The sequence below is a fragment of the Fusarium flagelliforme genome (assembly GCF_020744385.1).
Source record: "Fusarium flagelliforme strain FIESC 12 MPI-CAGE-AA-0113 chromosome Unknown B0J16scaffold_1, whole genome shotgun sequence".
In the NCBI taxonomy this organism is placed as follows: Eukaryota; Fungi; Ascomycota; class Sordariomycetes; order Hypocreales; family Nectriaceae; genus Fusarium; species Fusarium flagelliforme.
The window spans coordinates 6,773,785-6,790,273 of NW_025763503.1; the positions used below are offsets into that span (position 1 = coordinate 6,773,785).

Consider the following 16,489-nt stretch of genomic DNA (forward strand, 5'->3'; position numbering starts at 1 on the left):
GTACAGCGCCCGTCAAACTCCTCACCACGTACTTCACACTCCTCTATCAACATCAGTCACTCTTCACGTTTGGACTTGTTACAGGGACACACTTTGTTACCCTCCGTCTATAGTAATGTACACGTCCCGTTCCATAGCTGATTGCCTTATTATCTTTAGGCATTTTCACTTCCAACTCCACCTATTGACGGTCCATCGCCATGACTAGACAAAGAAAATCCTAACGTAGCAAATAAACGAATAACTCCCTTGATGACCCACGAGCCTATGAGGCTCCAAGTTACGCATCTATTAAGACACCGCTCACTCTCTATTCCATCATTCCATCATGCCATCAGCGATTGCCAGCCTTTGCTTGGCCGTCTTGGCTCTCTTAGTTCCTTTACGACCCTTCTTCCCTTTACCGTCGCTGTCGGCAGGGGTTGCAGCCGTAGCTGGAGTGGCAGTACCAGAGACACCCTTTGAACCATCATCGAAATTACCCTCGCCTGGATACTGTTAGCTGGAAGAAGAATAAAACCGAAACTTGCGTTGCTCACCTTCATGGTACATTTCATCCAAACTGGCCGTGTTCTCGGCCTTGCGCCGCTTGCCGCCCTTCTTCTTTTGCTGCTTCTCTAACTCGCCCGACTCAAGAAGCTCCTTCTCGCGACGTTCGATCATCTCAGCCTGCTCATCATCGGCCAACCACATAGCAATATCACGATTGCGGTTCTCAGGAGCACGGCGGCCAGAGAAGTCCACGCTTGCACCACCACCTTGGATGACAACACGTTGGACCTCCTCCTTCTGCATGGCACGCTTTCGAATACGTTCTTCGATCGTGCCACGGGTGATGAGACGATAAACCGTGACTTGTTTGGTCTGTCCCAGACGATGAGCTCGGTCCATGGCCTGAGAGTCAATGGTAGGATTCCAATCGGAATCATAGAAGATGACAGTGTCGGCAGACGTAAGGTTGATACCAAGACCACCAGCACGGGTGGATAGAAGGAAGATGAAGATTTCTGGACGAGTCTGGAAGTCGTGCACAGTGTCTCGTCGATCTTCAAGCTTGGTCGAACCATCCAGTCGGCAGTACTTGTAGTTGCGGTATGTCAAGTACTCCTCCATCATGTCAATCATGCGAGTCATCTGGAAGTACAAAAGTACACGATGACCTTCACTCTTGAGCTTGAACAACAGCTCGTCGAGCTTGGCCAGTTTGCCACTGTCAGTGACAAAGCGCTGCATCGAAGGAACACTGATGTTGGTGAAGCCCTTCTTCTCATGATCAGGCTTGGGGATCATCTCTCGAGTGGGCCACATCTCTAGAGGAAGCTTCTTCTCGACCAATGCCTTCTCCTCAAAGACCGTAGGTCCGTAAAGGATCTTGCGGATTGGTGCATTGAACAAAACTTCACTGCGCTCGAACTCGGTTCCCCAGCTGCGGCAAGATACCTGGATAGGAGGTGCAGAAGCCCGAGGTCTGCCAGCAGGCTCCAAACGACCAAGTCCAGATTCGCTGTAGTCTCCCTTGGCAACATTCATCAGCCGGCTCAGAATACCCTCGTTGGTAATTTCCGCCAGAGGCTTTCGGTTCTGTCGGGCGCAAATCTGGAACAGAGCATGAGCGGGAGTAAAGTTTGCATCCTCAGTATCGCTATAAGCCACATTCATATATCCAAGTCTGTCGCGTTTTTGAAGCTCCTTGGCGGCTCGGACGATCAGACTTTGGTGGGTGGCCTGGTAGGCTTCGTTAGGGGATGTGTCCGCAAACCTGAGCCACGAGAATGCCTTTGACCCGTCGCTGCTGTCTCGAATGTTATCAGGACTCCAGATGTTCATCAAATGGTTCAATGTTCGGTTCTTCCAGCCTGCAACCTGGCTGTCTGGGCCAGCCTTGTGGATTCGACCTCCATTTCTCCAAACAAGGCGAGGAAGATCGTATTCGATCAAGTTTCGGCTTGAATAACCGACGGCGACTTCATTGCCTTCGCGAACGAATGATGCGGTTTCCGCGAAGTAGGCACAAGCAAATGGAGAGTTGACCTCAGCACGTTCGAACAGATCAGGATGATTGCAGACCTTTCGGAACTGCATAACCAAATTCATGAGCGTACCAGAATCTTGCTCGTCTCCCATTGTTGCCTTCTCGACGAGATCCATGAAGTTGATCTGGTTTCGCAGGTTGCTGTAGTATGCGCGCTGTCTGTAAGTAAGATCGCAGAAAATATCGAGCTCGATCTTGTCACCAAGTTCCTTCTGCACATGCTTCTTGACACGCCGGAGCATGAAGGGCTTGAGAATCATGTGTAGACGTTTGAGCTGATCTTCGTTGAGCTTAGTATTACTTTGGGCGTGTGACTCAATATCCTTTGAGAACCATTCGCTGAACTCGTCGTGGGAATCGAAGAGTGACGGCATGATGAAATGAAGCAGCGCCCAAAGTTCCTGCATGTTGTTCTGGATGGGTGTTCCGGTAAGAAGCAATCTGTTTCGGCAGTGGAAGTTGAGCAATGCCTTCCATCGCGAACTTTGTGAACTCTTGATGGCCTGGGCTTCATCCAGAATCATGTACTGCCATCTCATCTTTTGGAAATACGCCACATCAGAGACAACCAGCTGATACGAGGTAACGCACACGTGGAAAGGTGCATCCTTTCGGTACGTCGTGTGCTTGCGATCCCAGAACTTTCGAAGAACCTTTCGATCGCTTCCACTTCCCCAGTACGGAAGGATTTTGAATTCGGGAACGAACTTGGCGATTTCCTGCTGCCAGTTGTGGAGAGTGGAAGCAGGGGCGACAACGAGGAAAGGTCCCCAGATGTCGTGCTTCTCTGCAAGATAAGCCATGACGGAAATGGACTGGACAGTCTTTCCGAGACCCATTTCGTCTGCCAAAATACCGTTGATACCCTGCTCGTACAGGTTGACAAGCCAGTTGAGACCCTTGAGCTGGTACTCCTTGAGTTGAGCGTTGATAAGCTTGGGCTGCTCAATCTCAACATCGCCGAGACCTGTAGGATTCTGGAAGTTCATCTCGCCCTCATCATCCATGTCTAGACCTTGGTTGTTGAAGTCGCGGGCCTTCTTTTGAGCCTCGGCAATGGCATTCTGAGCGTTGGCCATGGCGGCAGCACGGAGAGCCTCGTCGCTACCTTCCTCGAAATCGAGATTCTCAAAATTGGTGACCTTACCGACAGGACCAGTAGGCTCGTCAATGTCAAGCATCTGCTGATCAATTTGGTGGGCATCCTTGGCAACCTCGGGGTTGTCTGTGCTTCGTTCCACCTCATCAGTCTTGATCTTCTTGCCGATAAAGTGAGAGTAAAGCTCGGTCTGAGAGATAAGGAAGTTAAGCTTTCTCTTTTGACGAGCGGCTTCGCGGTCGGCTTCTTCTTTGCGAGCGTTTTCGATCTCCTGCTTTTCAGCAGCCTTGCGAAGATCTCGTTCCTCTCGCTCGTTGCGCTTCCAGAAGCCCATCATATCACGCATAACACGTTTCGCACGAGCTTGAAGATCCTTGGTGCCCTTGTTTGTTCGCAGCTGCCATCTTTTGGCTTCTTTCGATGCCAAAATAGCCGTCTTCTTGAGGTTGGAGGCCTTGGTGGCATAAGAATCGACAGCAAGCTTAAAGGTTTTGTTGACATCTTTCCGGGCCATGTCGCGCCAAATCTGGTCATAAATTTGGTTGTAACCCTTGGACATGAATCTTTTCTCGTTATCGGGGATGTCGTCAACCTTCTCCTTGTCCTTGTCTTTGTCTTTGCCCTTCTTGGTCTTCTTCTCGACAGGCTCTTCATCGGTCTTATCGCCCTCATCCTTGTCCTTCTCGGCATCGGCAGAGACGTCCTTCTTGGATTTCTTGATCTTGATGCGAACCCGGTTCTCCTCTTTGGTCGGCAGCTCCTCTCCGGCATCCAGTGCAGCCTGTGCAGCTTCGGCGGAATCCTTCTCGGCCTGCTTTTGCTCTTTCGATTTCTTAAGACGAGGTCCACTGCGGCCTTTAGCCTTGCGCTTACCGGATGGAGTACCTGCTTCTCCAGATTCAACGTCAGAAGCTTGGAACGAAGACATGGTGCCACCCTCCAAGTTAATCTCAAGATTTCGGGCGGGTCCCTTGATACCCTTCTGCAGGATAAGCTTCGTTTGCTGTGCCTTCTTGCTGGCGCGCTCGGCATCCCGAAGATGCTTTTGGCGCTCTGTCTCGTCTTCGGCGGCTTCGGCACGAGCAAGAGCTGCTTGCTTCTGCTCCATGGTAACTGCCATAGACTTCTCACGACGTCGCTTGCGTTGCATATCCTTCTTGCGTTCCTTCTCAGCATAGACTTCTTGTTCGCGTACTTCATGGAGCGCTTCATCATAGAAAACATCGTCGTATCGTCGCTTGCCAAGTTCAGCATGAAGCATCAATTTCTTACTGACGGCGGTCGCAAATGCATCGCGTCGAGAAAGACCATGCTCAACGTCGAGCTCATTCATCACGCGACGTCGCTTTTGGGCTCGTTCCTTATATTGTTGTTCGTCGAACTCGTCGGCGTCCAAGTTTGCGGCTTTGTTCTCGATCTGTGTCTCGGCATTCTGGATCTTCTTCTCCATCTCCGGCGACCAAGTCTTTGGTTTTGGTTGGCCATTAGCCTGTCGCTTAGCCGGCAGACGAGGCGTCGGTGATTCCTTCTTGACTGATAATTTACGACCATTCTTAGGCGTTGCAGCGTCTCTTATATCAGAAGCACGACCTTTGGTTGACTTGCGGCCTCCCCGTTTCTTAGCAGCAGGCTCCTTCTCCCTTTCCCTGCTAGGAATGGGTTCGGGTTCTGTCTCGACATCTTTCTCGACTTCGGTGTCGTGATCGGGTTCGGGCTCTAATGAACGTTTTGTTTGCTTGGGTTCCCGTGAATCGCGTCTCATTTCGCGATCACGTCTAGGCTCTCGTTCCTGCTTAATTTCTGGTTCTCGAGAAATAACGGGAGAAGGTTCCTTAGGCTTTGACGCAGGCTCGGAGCTAGACAGGATGCTATCAAACGACATAGGGTTCGCTCTTGACGTCTTTGGTGATATTAGTACAAAAAAAGCATTCGTGTATTCCTGGTTACTTACCATTGATGAAGGCGCAGGCTTGGGAGGTGACGGAGCCGCGAGATCCGACTTGAAGGGCGGCATCGCATTGCCATTAGTTGTTGGGTTCATGTTGGCTGTGGTACCATGTCTCACACTCGGAGAAGCCAGGAGAGGTTGTTGCCCCGGAGGGCTGAGCGATCCAGCTGGAGGATTCTGATGCGAGTGTGATAAAGGGCTACGCGGGCGAGTGTATGATGATGGGCCTCGAGGAGATGTATAAGACCCGTTGTAATATGGAGTCTGTTGATCGTTTGTTTGCGAATAACTGTACGGATCGCGGGTCTGTTGTGTGAAAAAGAGAAAAGTTAGCTCCACGTCAGCAAGCTTTTGTGGTTATGGCGTTTCTGACTTCGGATTGGAAGGAGCAGATTATACGAAAGAGTTAAGGAGTGTGATGATGAAATTAAAAAGGTGATGTGATGGTTGCAGCCAAAGGAAATTAAGCTCGACAAGAGGAAAGAAATAAAACAGGCATTGATGGCCTGTGTGTGATGGCTAAAGATCTTGATGATCAAGAAAGAATTGAAGGTTGATAGGAAAGAGGAAAATCAAAGGCCAGCAAGTGCAATCAATCTAATCAAATCGAGTCTGGGCGAAACGAGAGTCAAAGACAAAAAAGAAGTGGATTTGCCCCCCTTACCTTCGGAGTGCCAGCCGGGGGCGCGTTGGCGTTGGCGTTGTGCCAGGAGGCTCCAGGCGTCGCCGCGTCAGAAATTCGACGTTCCTTTGTTGTATCAGTTGTAGGGTCGTAAAAACCTCGCGATGCAGGTTTGGGATCACGAGGTACATAAATATCCGTATTCGATGAGGGAGGATAGTACGCAACAGGAGGATGCAGCGGCGACACGGGCGGAGGACCAGAAGCTTGGTGTTGATGAGCTGGTGCTCCAGGTTGGTGATGATGCTGATGAAGTCCAGCAGCCGATGATCCAGGCGATGAAGACGAGTTTAGGCCTACAGGAGGTGGCAGAGAAGGAGCGACGGGGCCACCGGGTGCGCCTGTGGACGATGACATGTAGGGATTGGGCAACGCCGGACGAGGCGGGGATTGAAGGGAATGGTTGGCAGTTGGAGTGCTGGTGTTGTGATGACTATGATTATGATTATGGCCGTTAGGAGAAGAGAAGGGAGGCGGGCGATATTCGCTTTTAGGTGAGCGCAGGCTAAAGGTGGAGTGCTGATGCGCATTCGCGCCGCCTGCATTCGATGAGGCTGTCGCCGCTTCTCCAGCTGCAGGTCCCGAAGCTAAATCACCGTCGCGACGGTGGTGATGATGGTGATGGTGGTGACGATGGTGGTGATGCGGACGAGAGTCTCGTTCATCATCGCCCCCATCATCCCCTCTACGCGGTGGCCGCTGCAGCGCCGAGGAGTTGTAGCCGTTCTGATCCATGGTGATTGATGGTCTAGCGCCTGGTTTGGCAGAACAGAACAATGCTAAACACCCAAGAGAACAGGGAATATGTTATAGTCGAGCGGCCGGTGGTAATCAGATTTGAGAACCCATGTGCTCGACAAGGCAATGTTGCGACGATTGAGGGGGGTGGATTCGATGTGCGAGGGTTATGTTTCCGTGACAAAGATGCGCAGTCGATCGGCCAGAGATTCGCGATGCGCACGCGAGGCTTTGTGTAATCTGACTGTATGCGATGCGATGCGATTCGCAAGTCGCGACCGGGGATGCAGCGGGCTGCGACTGACGAAGGGAATGGAAACGATAATCGATGGAGATGAATCGCGACAATGTTAGGTCCAAGTTGAGCCCAAATCCAAGGCAGCTCGAATGAGGATGCCCTGGCTGCTTGGGGGGCAAAGTGTTTTGGTGTGGAGGTGTTGGACGTAGTAGCGTGGCGCTGGGATACGGCGATGCAAGCGGCAGTCGATATGGGGAAGGGGATTGGAGACAAGGTACGATACTAGGTACAAAGTATTGGTATAGGTGGAATGAGGATGATGAAAAGCAAAAAATACCCAATGGATGGACAAAGCTACAATAGAGTATGTAGAGCACAGTGGGGGAAAGGATAATGGGAATGGGAATGCCAATGATGAGAGCGTCGAAGGATGACCCGGGGAACAACAAAGTGGAGTTGTTCTAGACGGGAGCTGTAAACCAGGCTGAGCTGGTTGGTGATGGAGTAACTGACAGCCTAGGCCAGCTAACGTGTCTAACGGTAGGTACCCGTGTCTTTGAGTGTAATGCGAGTTTAGATGAGATTTCCAAATACTACATTTACTTTAGATGGGGATTAGGATAGGTTTTGGCTAAATACACCGTCGATTACAACCAAGGCCACAGTCTTTTGTGATGAACAATGACGATGGTGGTGGTGTGGGCGATGGTGGAGCAGCCATCCAGATGAGAGAGAGTAAGGAGAGACAACAAAAAACGAGACAAGAGGAGGTAATGCAGACGCCGTGATAGTCATTTGCGAAGCTGCACGCACGGTTATCTAGGGGCTGGGATGGGTCAGATTATGACCACTGAGATGAGAATCATCGGCGCAACAAGCTCCATGCAACAGTGAAGTAATCTGATCAAGTTTTTGCATTCGTGTATCACACCAACCGTTCCAAGGCACGATTCCCTAAAGAGGAATTGGCGATAGGTTCAGTGTTGATTGACTGTTTACAAACGGCCATCGGGTATTAGTCGTTGAGTATAACGTATGTTTATTGTCAATGCCTGGGTAGCATGTTAAAAAGCCTCATAGTAACCGTGGCAAATGCAGGTGCGATAAATGCAAATCAAGGCACGCACGCGTACACGATCCGATCTCGACTCGACTCGCCTCGCCTCGTCTCGATTTGGTGCGTGTCAATGTCAGTCTCAGTCTCGTCTCTTTTTTTCACGTCAACTTTGGTTCACTGCCCCTGGCTTGGCTTTGTCCCGTTGGTCCCCGTTCCATTGTGGGTCTGACTCAACGCTAGTCCCTCTAAAGTTAACCCAGTTTTGGATTCCCCCGTCAGCGCATCCCATCTCCCCAGTCACCGGCACCCGGGGATAGTTCCCGAGGATCGGTTAACATGTCAACAAGAAATGTCAGTCATCTGTATAGGGTAGGAGAAGTGGAAGAAGCATGAGTGCGGGATGCTGTCAAATCTAAACACCATCATTGGCCTTGACAACGTGCGTGGTGCGTGGTTGACCAGCCAGCTTTTCGTTTTCATTCAATGACCCAGCTATATTGAAAGAAAACTTGACCCCTCACGCACAAAACTACCAATGATTTCCATCAGTGCCAATAGACAGACCTGCTACTAGTCTTGTTTTACCGAAGAGTTGTTGTTTGGACTGTCATGTGTTGAAGACGCTGGGATTTGACGCACCTGCTGGGGGCTGTACATCCAGGTAGGTAATAGAAGAATTGACTTCTACGGCTTAGGCTATTAGAAGAAGCATCTCTTCGAGGCTTTTGACGGACACTTCCTCTCGCTTGTTCAGCACTAATTCGCAAGTCACTGTTGTGAGGCCCTCTTTTTGCGCCCTGCAGGTGTGGTGTCGCAGGAGCTTTCTGGTTTTGTGGTTAACACCAAGGGCACCGATACAGACGATACGAAGCCTGAGACTTCAATGGAGGAAGGCTTAGGCTACTATAATAAACTGGCCTAAGTCCTGGTCTAAGCTAGCATAAAGTGACCAAATTGTTTTATCTCTTAGGCTTTTGGGGATTCTTCTGATGCTCTCAGGACACCGTGAAGGCAAAGGTAGCGACGAAGCGGGCATAGAACCTCTAGCCTCACCAAAACAGAGGACTCTCAATCCTCGGCTGCTACATAATCCTGCAGACATACAAAGCACTCTAGATTACTGGTATTGGGGCATGGCACATCATCGATCTCACTGTGATGGCAGCAAAATTGAATTGTTGCATTACTTTATCAAATTATAATCACTAATAGATCACAGATTGGCATAGCAATCGCGCAAGATAGCATTAGACATCTAATCTCGTTCTAATTACAAGCCATGTAAACACCGGCGATGCTAGATACACAAAAAGAAAAAGACACACAAAGGTGGGAATACGCACATTCCAAAAGGCCACCGCAAAGAAGCTCTAATCATACCAAAATTGATCCATTCAAGAAACGGAGTTTACAGAAGGACCATACCGGCACCGACAACACCGGCGACGGCCATGTAGGCGCCGACGGCGTAGTCACCCATGCTGAAGAGGCGGCCGATGGAAGCGGCCTGAAGACCGAAGCTCTCGTCGTCCTCCTCGCTGTTCTGAGCGTCACCAGTGGAAGAAGCACCACCAGCAGCAGCGGTAGCGGTGGCAACCTCCTCGTTAATCTTGCTGGCAGCATCGAGCTTGGACTTGCAAGAGTCCTGGTTCTGAGCCTTCTGGGTGGTGGCCTTGCCCTTGAAGTCACAAGCATCAGCGTTGTTGTTCTGGGACTTGTAGTAGGCGTCAAGGATGTAAGCAAGCTTGGCCTCGCTATCACACATGCTGTAAGCACCGTAGATACCAGCGGTAGCGTTGGCGTTGATGGCAGTGCAGATCTTCTTGTCCTCACCGCAGATGTAACCAAACATGTCGTTGAAGTCCTTGGTCTTGAGGTCATCAGCGGGAACACAGGTTCGGCTCTTGACCATGCAGTCACAGAGCTCCTTGTCGGGGGTAGGAGGGAGAGAAGAGTCGACCCTCCAGGTCTTGGACTGGCTGGGGCAAGAAGCGGCCTTTCCAGAGGGCTTGTAGTCATCCTTGTCGACACCCTGGGGCTGAGCAGCAGTGGCCTTCTTCTTGAGCTGGTTGAAGTCCTTCTGCTTAACGGCGTCACCGTTCTTGCTGATCTTGACCAGACCGTAGTCGTTGGCCTCCTGGTGGTACATGTAGACGATACCACCGCTGAAGACATCAGTCATCTCCTTCTCGTAAAGAGCAGTGGTCTCATCGAAGATACGCTCGGCAGCACCACCGGGCTCGTTGCAACCGTACTCGGCGAAGAAGACAGGAACAGAGTAGTCCTTGAAGAACTTGGCCTGGTCAGAGTAACCAGAGTCCTTCATGCTGCTCTTACCACACCAAGAGTAGATGTTGTAACCCCAGTAGTCGATGCGCTCATCGTCCTTACCGCAGTTGAAGTAGTCGGCAATATCCTCACGAATGTCGACATCGTCGTTGGAGGCGTAACCGACACCGAGCCAGCGGTCAAACTTGGCCTTGATGTGCTTCTTGGTGTCACGGACGGCAGCCTTGACAAAGGCAGAAGCCTGAGTGTTGGAGACGTTGTTGGAGACCTCGTTACCGGCAAAGAAACCGACAACGTTGTCGTACTGGGCGAGCTCGTCAACGACACCAATGTATCGCTCGTACAGCTCGATGTCCCACTTGGGGTCGTCTCGGTTGATGGAGACGGAGGGCTCTGAAAGATCAGAGATGACGTAGATACCGGCGTCGTCGAGAAGCTTCATGCAAGCCTTGTGGTCGGCCTCGGGATCGATGGCGTAGGTTCGGATGATGTTGGTACCGAGCTCCTTGAGGAGAGGAATATCACGCTTGCAAGCCTTCTCATCGGCAAGAGGGTCCATGTACTTGGTCTTCTTGTCGTTGGTCTCACCTCCAGCGGCGGAATCCTGCTGGTAGGCAACACCCTTCATGAAGAACTCAGTTCCGTTGGTGTAGAAGAGCTTGGAACCCTGGGAGCTCGTTAGTATACTGTAGACGTTCCAACTCATATGCGCCACGAACCTTCATGGTGATGGGCTCCAGCTTGGCGTTGGCAGCCGCGGCCGCCGCGACGGCAATGACGGCGGAGTACTTCATTGTGTGTTGTGTATCAAACGGCTAATAAAAGAACGGAGAGTAATGAGTGTCGAGAATCAAGCGCTGATGTATATCAACGCAAAGTAATTGTTTGAATGCTGAACCCCTTTTTCCTTCAATTCGCGTCGAAAAGAGGTCAATCGGATCGTAGTAGCAAGAGCGTTTTTGTAAATGAGTGTCGGGAAAAGTTAAAAATCGGTCTCAAAGTAACGAGAACCGACAAAGAAAAACGGAGATGAAGAATTAAAGGTTAGCGAAGGGTTGTTGGAGGAGGGAAGAAAGAAGGATTAAAGACGAGTCGAGGGATGGGGCGAGCGCATTTGAAAAGTAAAATGGAATGCATGGGTGGCAGGGACTAATCGCCCCTACTGGACCACTGGCTCTGGAGCCCCCTGAGCTCCAGTGACCCAAGCCGCTAATTGTCGTGGCAAGGGGTTGGCAGCGGCTGTGTTGTAGTGGATGAGGGACACTGTGCCTGCTACGGTGAAGCTGTCGGTCCCCAAGAGAAGGTAGATCTCGTCGACGAGCGGGAAATGAGCCAACCACGGGATAAAGAACCCCTGTCGATTATGAGGCGCAGTCCAGAAATTGAAGCTTGTTTGGGTCTTGACCGGCGCCATCCGTGTCCAATCAGGGATTGTGAAAGCGGGATCTCATCTTGTTGACGGTGGTATAGTGCTTGGTATCAATGCACACCGTAGCTCTATCTCGCTCTAGCAAAAGCTTGGCCTCGCCTAGGACATGGCGCGTTAGGACCCCATTCGCAAACACAATGCTGCACTGTGCAGAAAAGGGGACAATCTCCACCGGATATCCGTCTTTGCCAAAACACCAGGGGTCTCACTTCCTCTATTATTTCGCCTTCTAGACGTATACGACGTCTCGAATGACTCTTGGGAAATTGTCTTGAAACGCTTCCGGCGGTCCACAGCAGTTGCCCAGTCCCCGGAGCTGCACTTGGCATCATGAGTATGAACTTGCAATAAAATAAATGCCTATGTCTTGTCTCCTTGGCTTAATCCGACAAGCAGCCTCATTTCAATTGACAATATCGAATTGTTTGTAGGTCCATCCCTGGTCTATGTAAAATAACCCCAAGCTTACGCGTGTTAATATCCTCTCTCCAGGATCACAGATCGCTCTTCCACCTCGGCCCGGTTTGTCTCTTTGTCTCAAGTCTTTGAAGTATGTCATTCCTGACCCTGACACTGTATCTCACTCCTGTCTGCTGGTTGGTTCCTTGATCCATCGTACTCTGAAACCAAAGTAAAGCAGAGCATAGACGCCTTCGCGCCCATCAATGGGTCCATAAAATTATCCCTGGTGCGGCTTGCATTGCTGATGAGCTTGACTGTTGTATTTTTGGATGGTTCTTTGTTCTTTTTTCCTTGATCAGCGCTGGGACATTGTCTATCATCATCAGATATAGTGGTTCAGTAGACGCCATCACAAAGCTTGATCTTGTTGACTGGAGGGTGAATAGTGGGTAACACCGAAACAGTTTCTTTCGATGGCTGGTTGAATGTTTCCGATCATCGATTTCATTCCTCTCTCGTATATGCGTCGTCATCGTCGTCGTCGTTCAATGTCCTCGAATCTTGAAATAGGCGTTACCAACGCCATAGAGTACACGACCCCAAGCATCGTGAGTTTTCTGCAACAACCCATTTTGTTGAGGACGTTTTTGGTCATGCCGTTGTTCCGGCCGGTCTGCCGAAGTGCGGTGATAGTGACCGTCGTGGTAAACGAGTTCCCGACCTGGCATCGTATCGAGTTGGGTTTAATTAATTAAGAGTGGAGTCTGCTTGAATCTCTCAATGCGAATATTCGGTAGTCCAGAGTCTAGTTGCGTAGGTATGTTTCTAGAGCTTGGATTGCTCTATGCACCTAGGGACCACACTCATGTTTAAATAAACTCACAACTGAGTTAGTTCCAGGCTGGTGGTTGTCAACCTTCCAGGCGCATGCCCTCCGATGACTCCAATAGCACTTCACCTGTTCATTCATTGCATCAACATTCTCATCACTTCCTGCAAGAAATTCTACAGTTCGTTGAGTTTTGACCTCTTAGATGCCTTGAAATGTCCAGCGGCTCTGAATTGGTTCCACAAATGGTCGATCATGCGCCGCTGCAGTTGACTACAGGGTGGCAATACTGCCTCTCGGGGCCGAATCCTCTTCATTCTTGCGTCAGGTGTACGAAACATGAGCCTTGGCCGATGGCTTGGCAGCAGAGCCTTGTGAAGATCTTGCTTCTTTATCTCTGAATATCATTGTGGTGGTTGTCTTTTTTGCAAATTCTTCTGTAGGACGAACCTGTTTTGAGCTGCGAAGAATGAAGGGAGTGATACTGAATGCATGTTATGTCCAAGAGGGACATTCGCCATCAGCCGAGCAGTGCCAAGACGTGCCAATTTCTTGTCAACAGGTAGCAACATGCTTAGGACAGTCTCTTAACTTTATCCTTGCGGTCAACTTCAACATGATAGCGATGAATCTACTCATACTGTACACTCCAGCCTTAGTATTACGCCTAGAACTTGGCATCATCTAACACGAACAGTCGATCAACTTGGCTGACAGGCTCATAAAATTGATCTTGTCGTTAAATTCCCCAAGAAAAACTCCTTACTGATAGGATAGGGGCTGCAAACGAAAATGTTGACTTCGCATGACGATCAGCACAGTATTCAGTGGTGGACAAATCAAATCAGAGACTGCGAAGGCTCAGCACACAGAACATCACAGCCTGAATACTTGTCAAATACTCTTCAAACTTGTCTCTTGCATATGATTTCACGTGACTGCGGCTTGTTGGCCGTCGAGCGATCTGATACTTCAAGAATGATACCATTTACATGCATGTAAATGCAGGCACCTAAGATCCTTAAATGACACTGACACCTGGCAAGTTTGATGATCGGAAGTGTTTGGATATAAAGTATACAAATTACATAAATGTGACCGTTGTTACCTTAATAATTGGACAGTTTTGCTTTGCTACGGACAGGATCCGGCGTTGTAGATTTGATCAAAGTCCTTATCCGCAGTACTTCATGAAACCCAACTACTCAATAAGAACTCACCATAGTATATGGAGATCATACTTGACATTTGGTCTTGCAAAGCCGATGGTCCAAACCATTGTCGGTATTGCCATTGTGTGTTCAGCGAGTTGCATCGCCTCTCTGTGCTGGATCGATGCTCACTCGAGTAACTCTTGTAGACCGAATATAGCTGATATGTCGGCTGAACAGCAAAAACGACGTCCAGTATGGGGGCACTCGTAACTAAGATATAAATGTATGAAACATTTATGGCATTCCAATCAGCTGATATTATAGCCTATATGATTCGAGAATAGGTATCATTCATATAGGGCTGTTAGATAAGTGACCACTCTAGTCCACAGTCATATTGTCGGGCTGGGTATTAAAACTACCATGGCACCTAGCTACAGCAAGACTGGTCACATTCAAGAGTGACCGCACATATTGACTTTGATGAGACACGTGCAAAGGATCTATCCTGATACAAATCATGCATGCCTTCTAGCGAACTTATACGCGAGCGCACGTGGGTCCGCTATCAGCGCTCCTACGTTCTGCGCCTAACATACTCGTCTTATGGCACATCGTGAAACTGTACAACGCAATCATGTATTTGTCCTTAGTTGGATCGGTACAATTATAAAGATGGTCCTGCATTAGGTCCAAGTTGTCAGTACAGATATCAAGGTGAAGAGAGTTGGAGGCGTATGCCAAGACCTTTCTCCACGTCCCAGCATTTCACAGACATGGTGAGTGGCCAGTAAACAGGCAAGGAGGTGCAAAAGCTCCGGGTGCTCCAATATGTATCTGGAGACAGGGTGCATGAAGTTTGGTGTTGGTGTTGTTGATATGATGGTCGTCTGATAAGATGCTTCTTATGGCGGGCAGACATCATGTCTCTGCCAGACGCCGTCATCTTTCTGTCACGGCAATGAATGCCGACAGGGCTGAATTGTTCCTGTGTATGATCATAAGCTTCTTTTTATTCTGCCGTAGCTTTGATACTACTCTTGGCTGTAGTATCCCGTCAATGTTGCGTTACAACATATGCATGTATCACCCGTCTTACATGGCACGGCTTCCGCAGCTCAGATCTCGATGTCTATGGAGTAGTGCTCTCCGTCGAACTTTCCAACCCATTCGCTTATTGAACTGTAAAAGTCGTTGGTTCCTATTCTTTTGCTTGTTTTCCTGGCCAAAGCCTCGTCGCTAGGACTTACATGATGTAATTCGGCGTCATGCTGGACCTCAAAGGCGTCAGTGAGGGACAACCACCATGATGTCATGCAACTGTCAAATCGCAATATATCACTGAGCCCAAGACCGTTTCTCAAGCAATATCTGCTCTCAATCATACTCTGCAACATCATCTCTCCAATCACAAACACCAATTCAATCCCTTTCTTCATCACCAACACCAAACAACAACATCATGGCTCCCAAGGCTCCCAGTGAAGGTCAGAAGGTAAGCTTCATCAGAGAAACTCCCCAATGATCTCCCATAAATACTTACACGACCCAGGTCGATCTCGGCCAGAACGCTCCCGTCAAGGAGGAGGGCCCTGGCAAGGTTGCCCCCGAGTCTCTTGCTGCTGAATCCGCTAAGGAGGGCGGCGGCTTCGCTTCCAACGAGGGCATCCGCAGCGAGAACCAAGCATCATCCGGATCCGAGAACACCAGCGCTGGCCGCACCACCAAGACCTCTTCTGTCCATAGCGCCAACAACTCTTTCGCCCCTAGCTCCAACTCCAACTCCAACTCCAACTCCAACTCCGCTCAGTCTGGCTCTGCCAAGTCCAACGGTGGCACTGCCCCCAGCTACGTTGAGAACCAGTACATCAAGTCCTCTGGTGGCCCTCACGGCAAGAACATCACCGAGGGTTTCGACGACTCCAAGACCGAGGATGGCCTCAAGAAGGCTTTGAACTCTGAGCCTGGTAGCGAGAACGACCCCAGCCGGGTTGCTGAGCTCCAGTTCCAGCAGAGCCAGACTGCCGCTGGCCGGGATGCTGGTCCCAAGCAGACTGGTCTCGCCAATGAGAGCTCTTTTGATGCTCTCAACAACGAGACTTCCTCTTAATTTGTCGAGGATGTAATGATACCTGTACCATAGCGACTTTAGTATCAATGATGAAATGACTCATGAAACAAAAACAAGACACTCATGGTGGAATGTGATGTTATTGATCTGATATTGGGATATAGACTATGCCAATTTCTATCCTCATTGAATGCTTTGGATAATATACTTCACTCGAGATCCCAACTCGTGAGAACCTCTTAGCGTGGGGTAAACCAGAAAACCCAATCTTCACTAGTAATCCTCAGCAACAGACGGTAGTGTATCAGGTGGTCTTTATGCAATGTTGATGACAACCATGACAAGTGTCAGCCTGGAAATCATCATAATAAGTGATAGGTTAAGCTGGAAAGGGAATAACTGCCTGATACAACTCAGCTACAAGGATCGAGTCAGCGACTGCTACTGTGCTGTCCCAGGCGCAACGCGCGGCAGTATCACCTTCAGGTGACCGTGCTTTCAATTGACGATTTCGAGCAGAG

The 16,489-nt window shown here is 49.7% G+C and overlaps 5 protein-coding genes across 5 annotated transcripts; 3 read left to right on the forward strand and 2 right to left on the reverse strand.

The window, feature by feature from the left end:
* Positions 1-80: 80 nt before the first annotated feature.
* On the reverse strand, positions 81-6,401 carry B0J16DRAFT_330523 (putative DNA helicase INO80). The gene is made up of 4 exons (XM_046126477.1): positions 5,744-6,401; positions 5,083-5,385; positions 540-5,031; positions 81-488 (listed from the first exon to the last, which is right to left on the reverse strand). The coding sequence occupies exons 1-4, from the start codon at positions 6,116-6,118 to the stop codon at positions 319-321; spliced, it is 5,340 nt and encodes a 1,779-aa protein (XP_045990164.1). The 5' UTR covers positions 6,119-6,401; the 3' UTR covers positions 81-318.
* Positions 6,402-8,935: 2,534 nt separating this feature from the next.
* Positions 8,936-11,181, reverse strand: B0J16DRAFT_330525 (beta-1,3-glucanosyltransferase). The gene is made up of 2 exons (XM_046126478.1): positions 10,803-11,181; positions 8,936-10,750 (listed from the first exon to the last, which is right to left on the reverse strand). Exons 1-2 carry the CDS (start codon positions 10,875-10,877, stop codon positions 9,203-9,205), a joined length of 1,623 nt encoding a protein of 540 aa, XP_045990165.1. The 5' UTR covers positions 10,878-11,181; the 3' UTR covers positions 8,936-9,202.
* A 2,489-nt stretch (positions 11,182-13,670) lies between these two features.
* Positions 13,671-14,253, forward strand: B0J16DRAFT_40281 (uncharacterized protein). Its single transcript, XM_046132678.1, has one exon. The coding sequence runs from the start codon at positions 13,769-13,771 to the stop codon at positions 14,165-14,167; it is 399 nt and encodes a 132-aa protein (XP_045990166.1). The 5' UTR covers positions 13,671-13,768; the 3' UTR covers positions 14,168-14,253.
* A 437-nt stretch (positions 14,254-14,690) lies between these two features.
* On the forward strand, positions 14,691-15,250 carry B0J16DRAFT_40285 (uncharacterized protein). The gene has a single exon (XM_046132682.1). The coding sequence runs from the start codon at positions 14,796-14,798 to the stop codon at positions 15,138-15,140; it is 345 nt and encodes a 114-aa protein (XP_045990167.1). The 5' UTR covers positions 14,691-14,795; the 3' UTR covers positions 15,141-15,250.
* B0J16DRAFT_40286 (uncharacterized protein) lies at positions 15,251-16,149 on the forward strand. Its single transcript, XM_046132684.1, has 2 exons — positions 15,251-15,392; positions 15,450-16,149. Exons 1-2 carry the CDS (start codon positions 15,360-15,362, stop codon positions 16,005-16,007), a joined length of 591 nt encoding a protein of 196 aa, XP_045990168.1. The 5' UTR covers positions 15,251-15,359; the 3' UTR covers positions 16,008-16,149.
* Positions 16,150-16,489: the final 340 nt, after the last annotated feature.

Excerpts from the sequence above, each read along its gene's own strand:
- B0J16DRAFT_330523 (XM_046126477.1), bottom strand. The coding sequence starts at position 6,118 with ATGTCATCGTCCACAGGCGCACCCGGTGGCCCCGTCGCTCCTTCTCTG. Across the intron at positions 5,386-5,743 it reads CCCCGGCTGGCACTCCGAAG|ACCCGCGATCCGTACAGTTA; the intron begins GTAAGGGGGGCA and ends TTCACACAACAG. Across the intron at positions 5,032-5,082 it reads AGCCTGCGCCTTCATCAATG|ACGTCAAGAGCGAACCCTAT; the intron begins GTAAGTAACCAG and ends ATATCACCAAAG.
- B0J16DRAFT_330525 (XM_046126478.1), bottom strand. The coding sequence starts at position 10,877 with ATGAAGTACTCCGCCGTCATTGCCGTCGCGGCGGCCGCGGCTGCCAAC. Across the intron at positions 10,751-10,802 it reads TGGAGCCCATCACCATGAAG|GGTTCCAAGCTCTTCTACAC; the intron begins GTTCGTGGCGCA and ends ACGAGCTCCCAG.
- B0J16DRAFT_40281 (XM_046132678.1), top strand. The coding sequence starts at position 13,769 with ATGACACTGACACCTGGCAAGTTTGATGATCGGAAGTGTTTGGATATA.
- B0J16DRAFT_40285 (XM_046132682.1), top strand. The coding sequence starts at position 14,796 with ATGCTTCTTATGGCGGGCAGACATCATGTCTCTGCCAGACGCCGTCAT.
- B0J16DRAFT_40286 (XM_046132684.1), top strand. The coding sequence starts at position 15,360 with ATGGCTCCCAAGGCTCCCAGTGAAGGTCAGAAG. Across the intron at positions 15,393-15,449 it reads CTCCCAGTGAAGGTCAGAAG|GTCGATCTCGGCCAGAACGC; the intron begins GTAAGCTTCATC and ends TACACGACCCAG.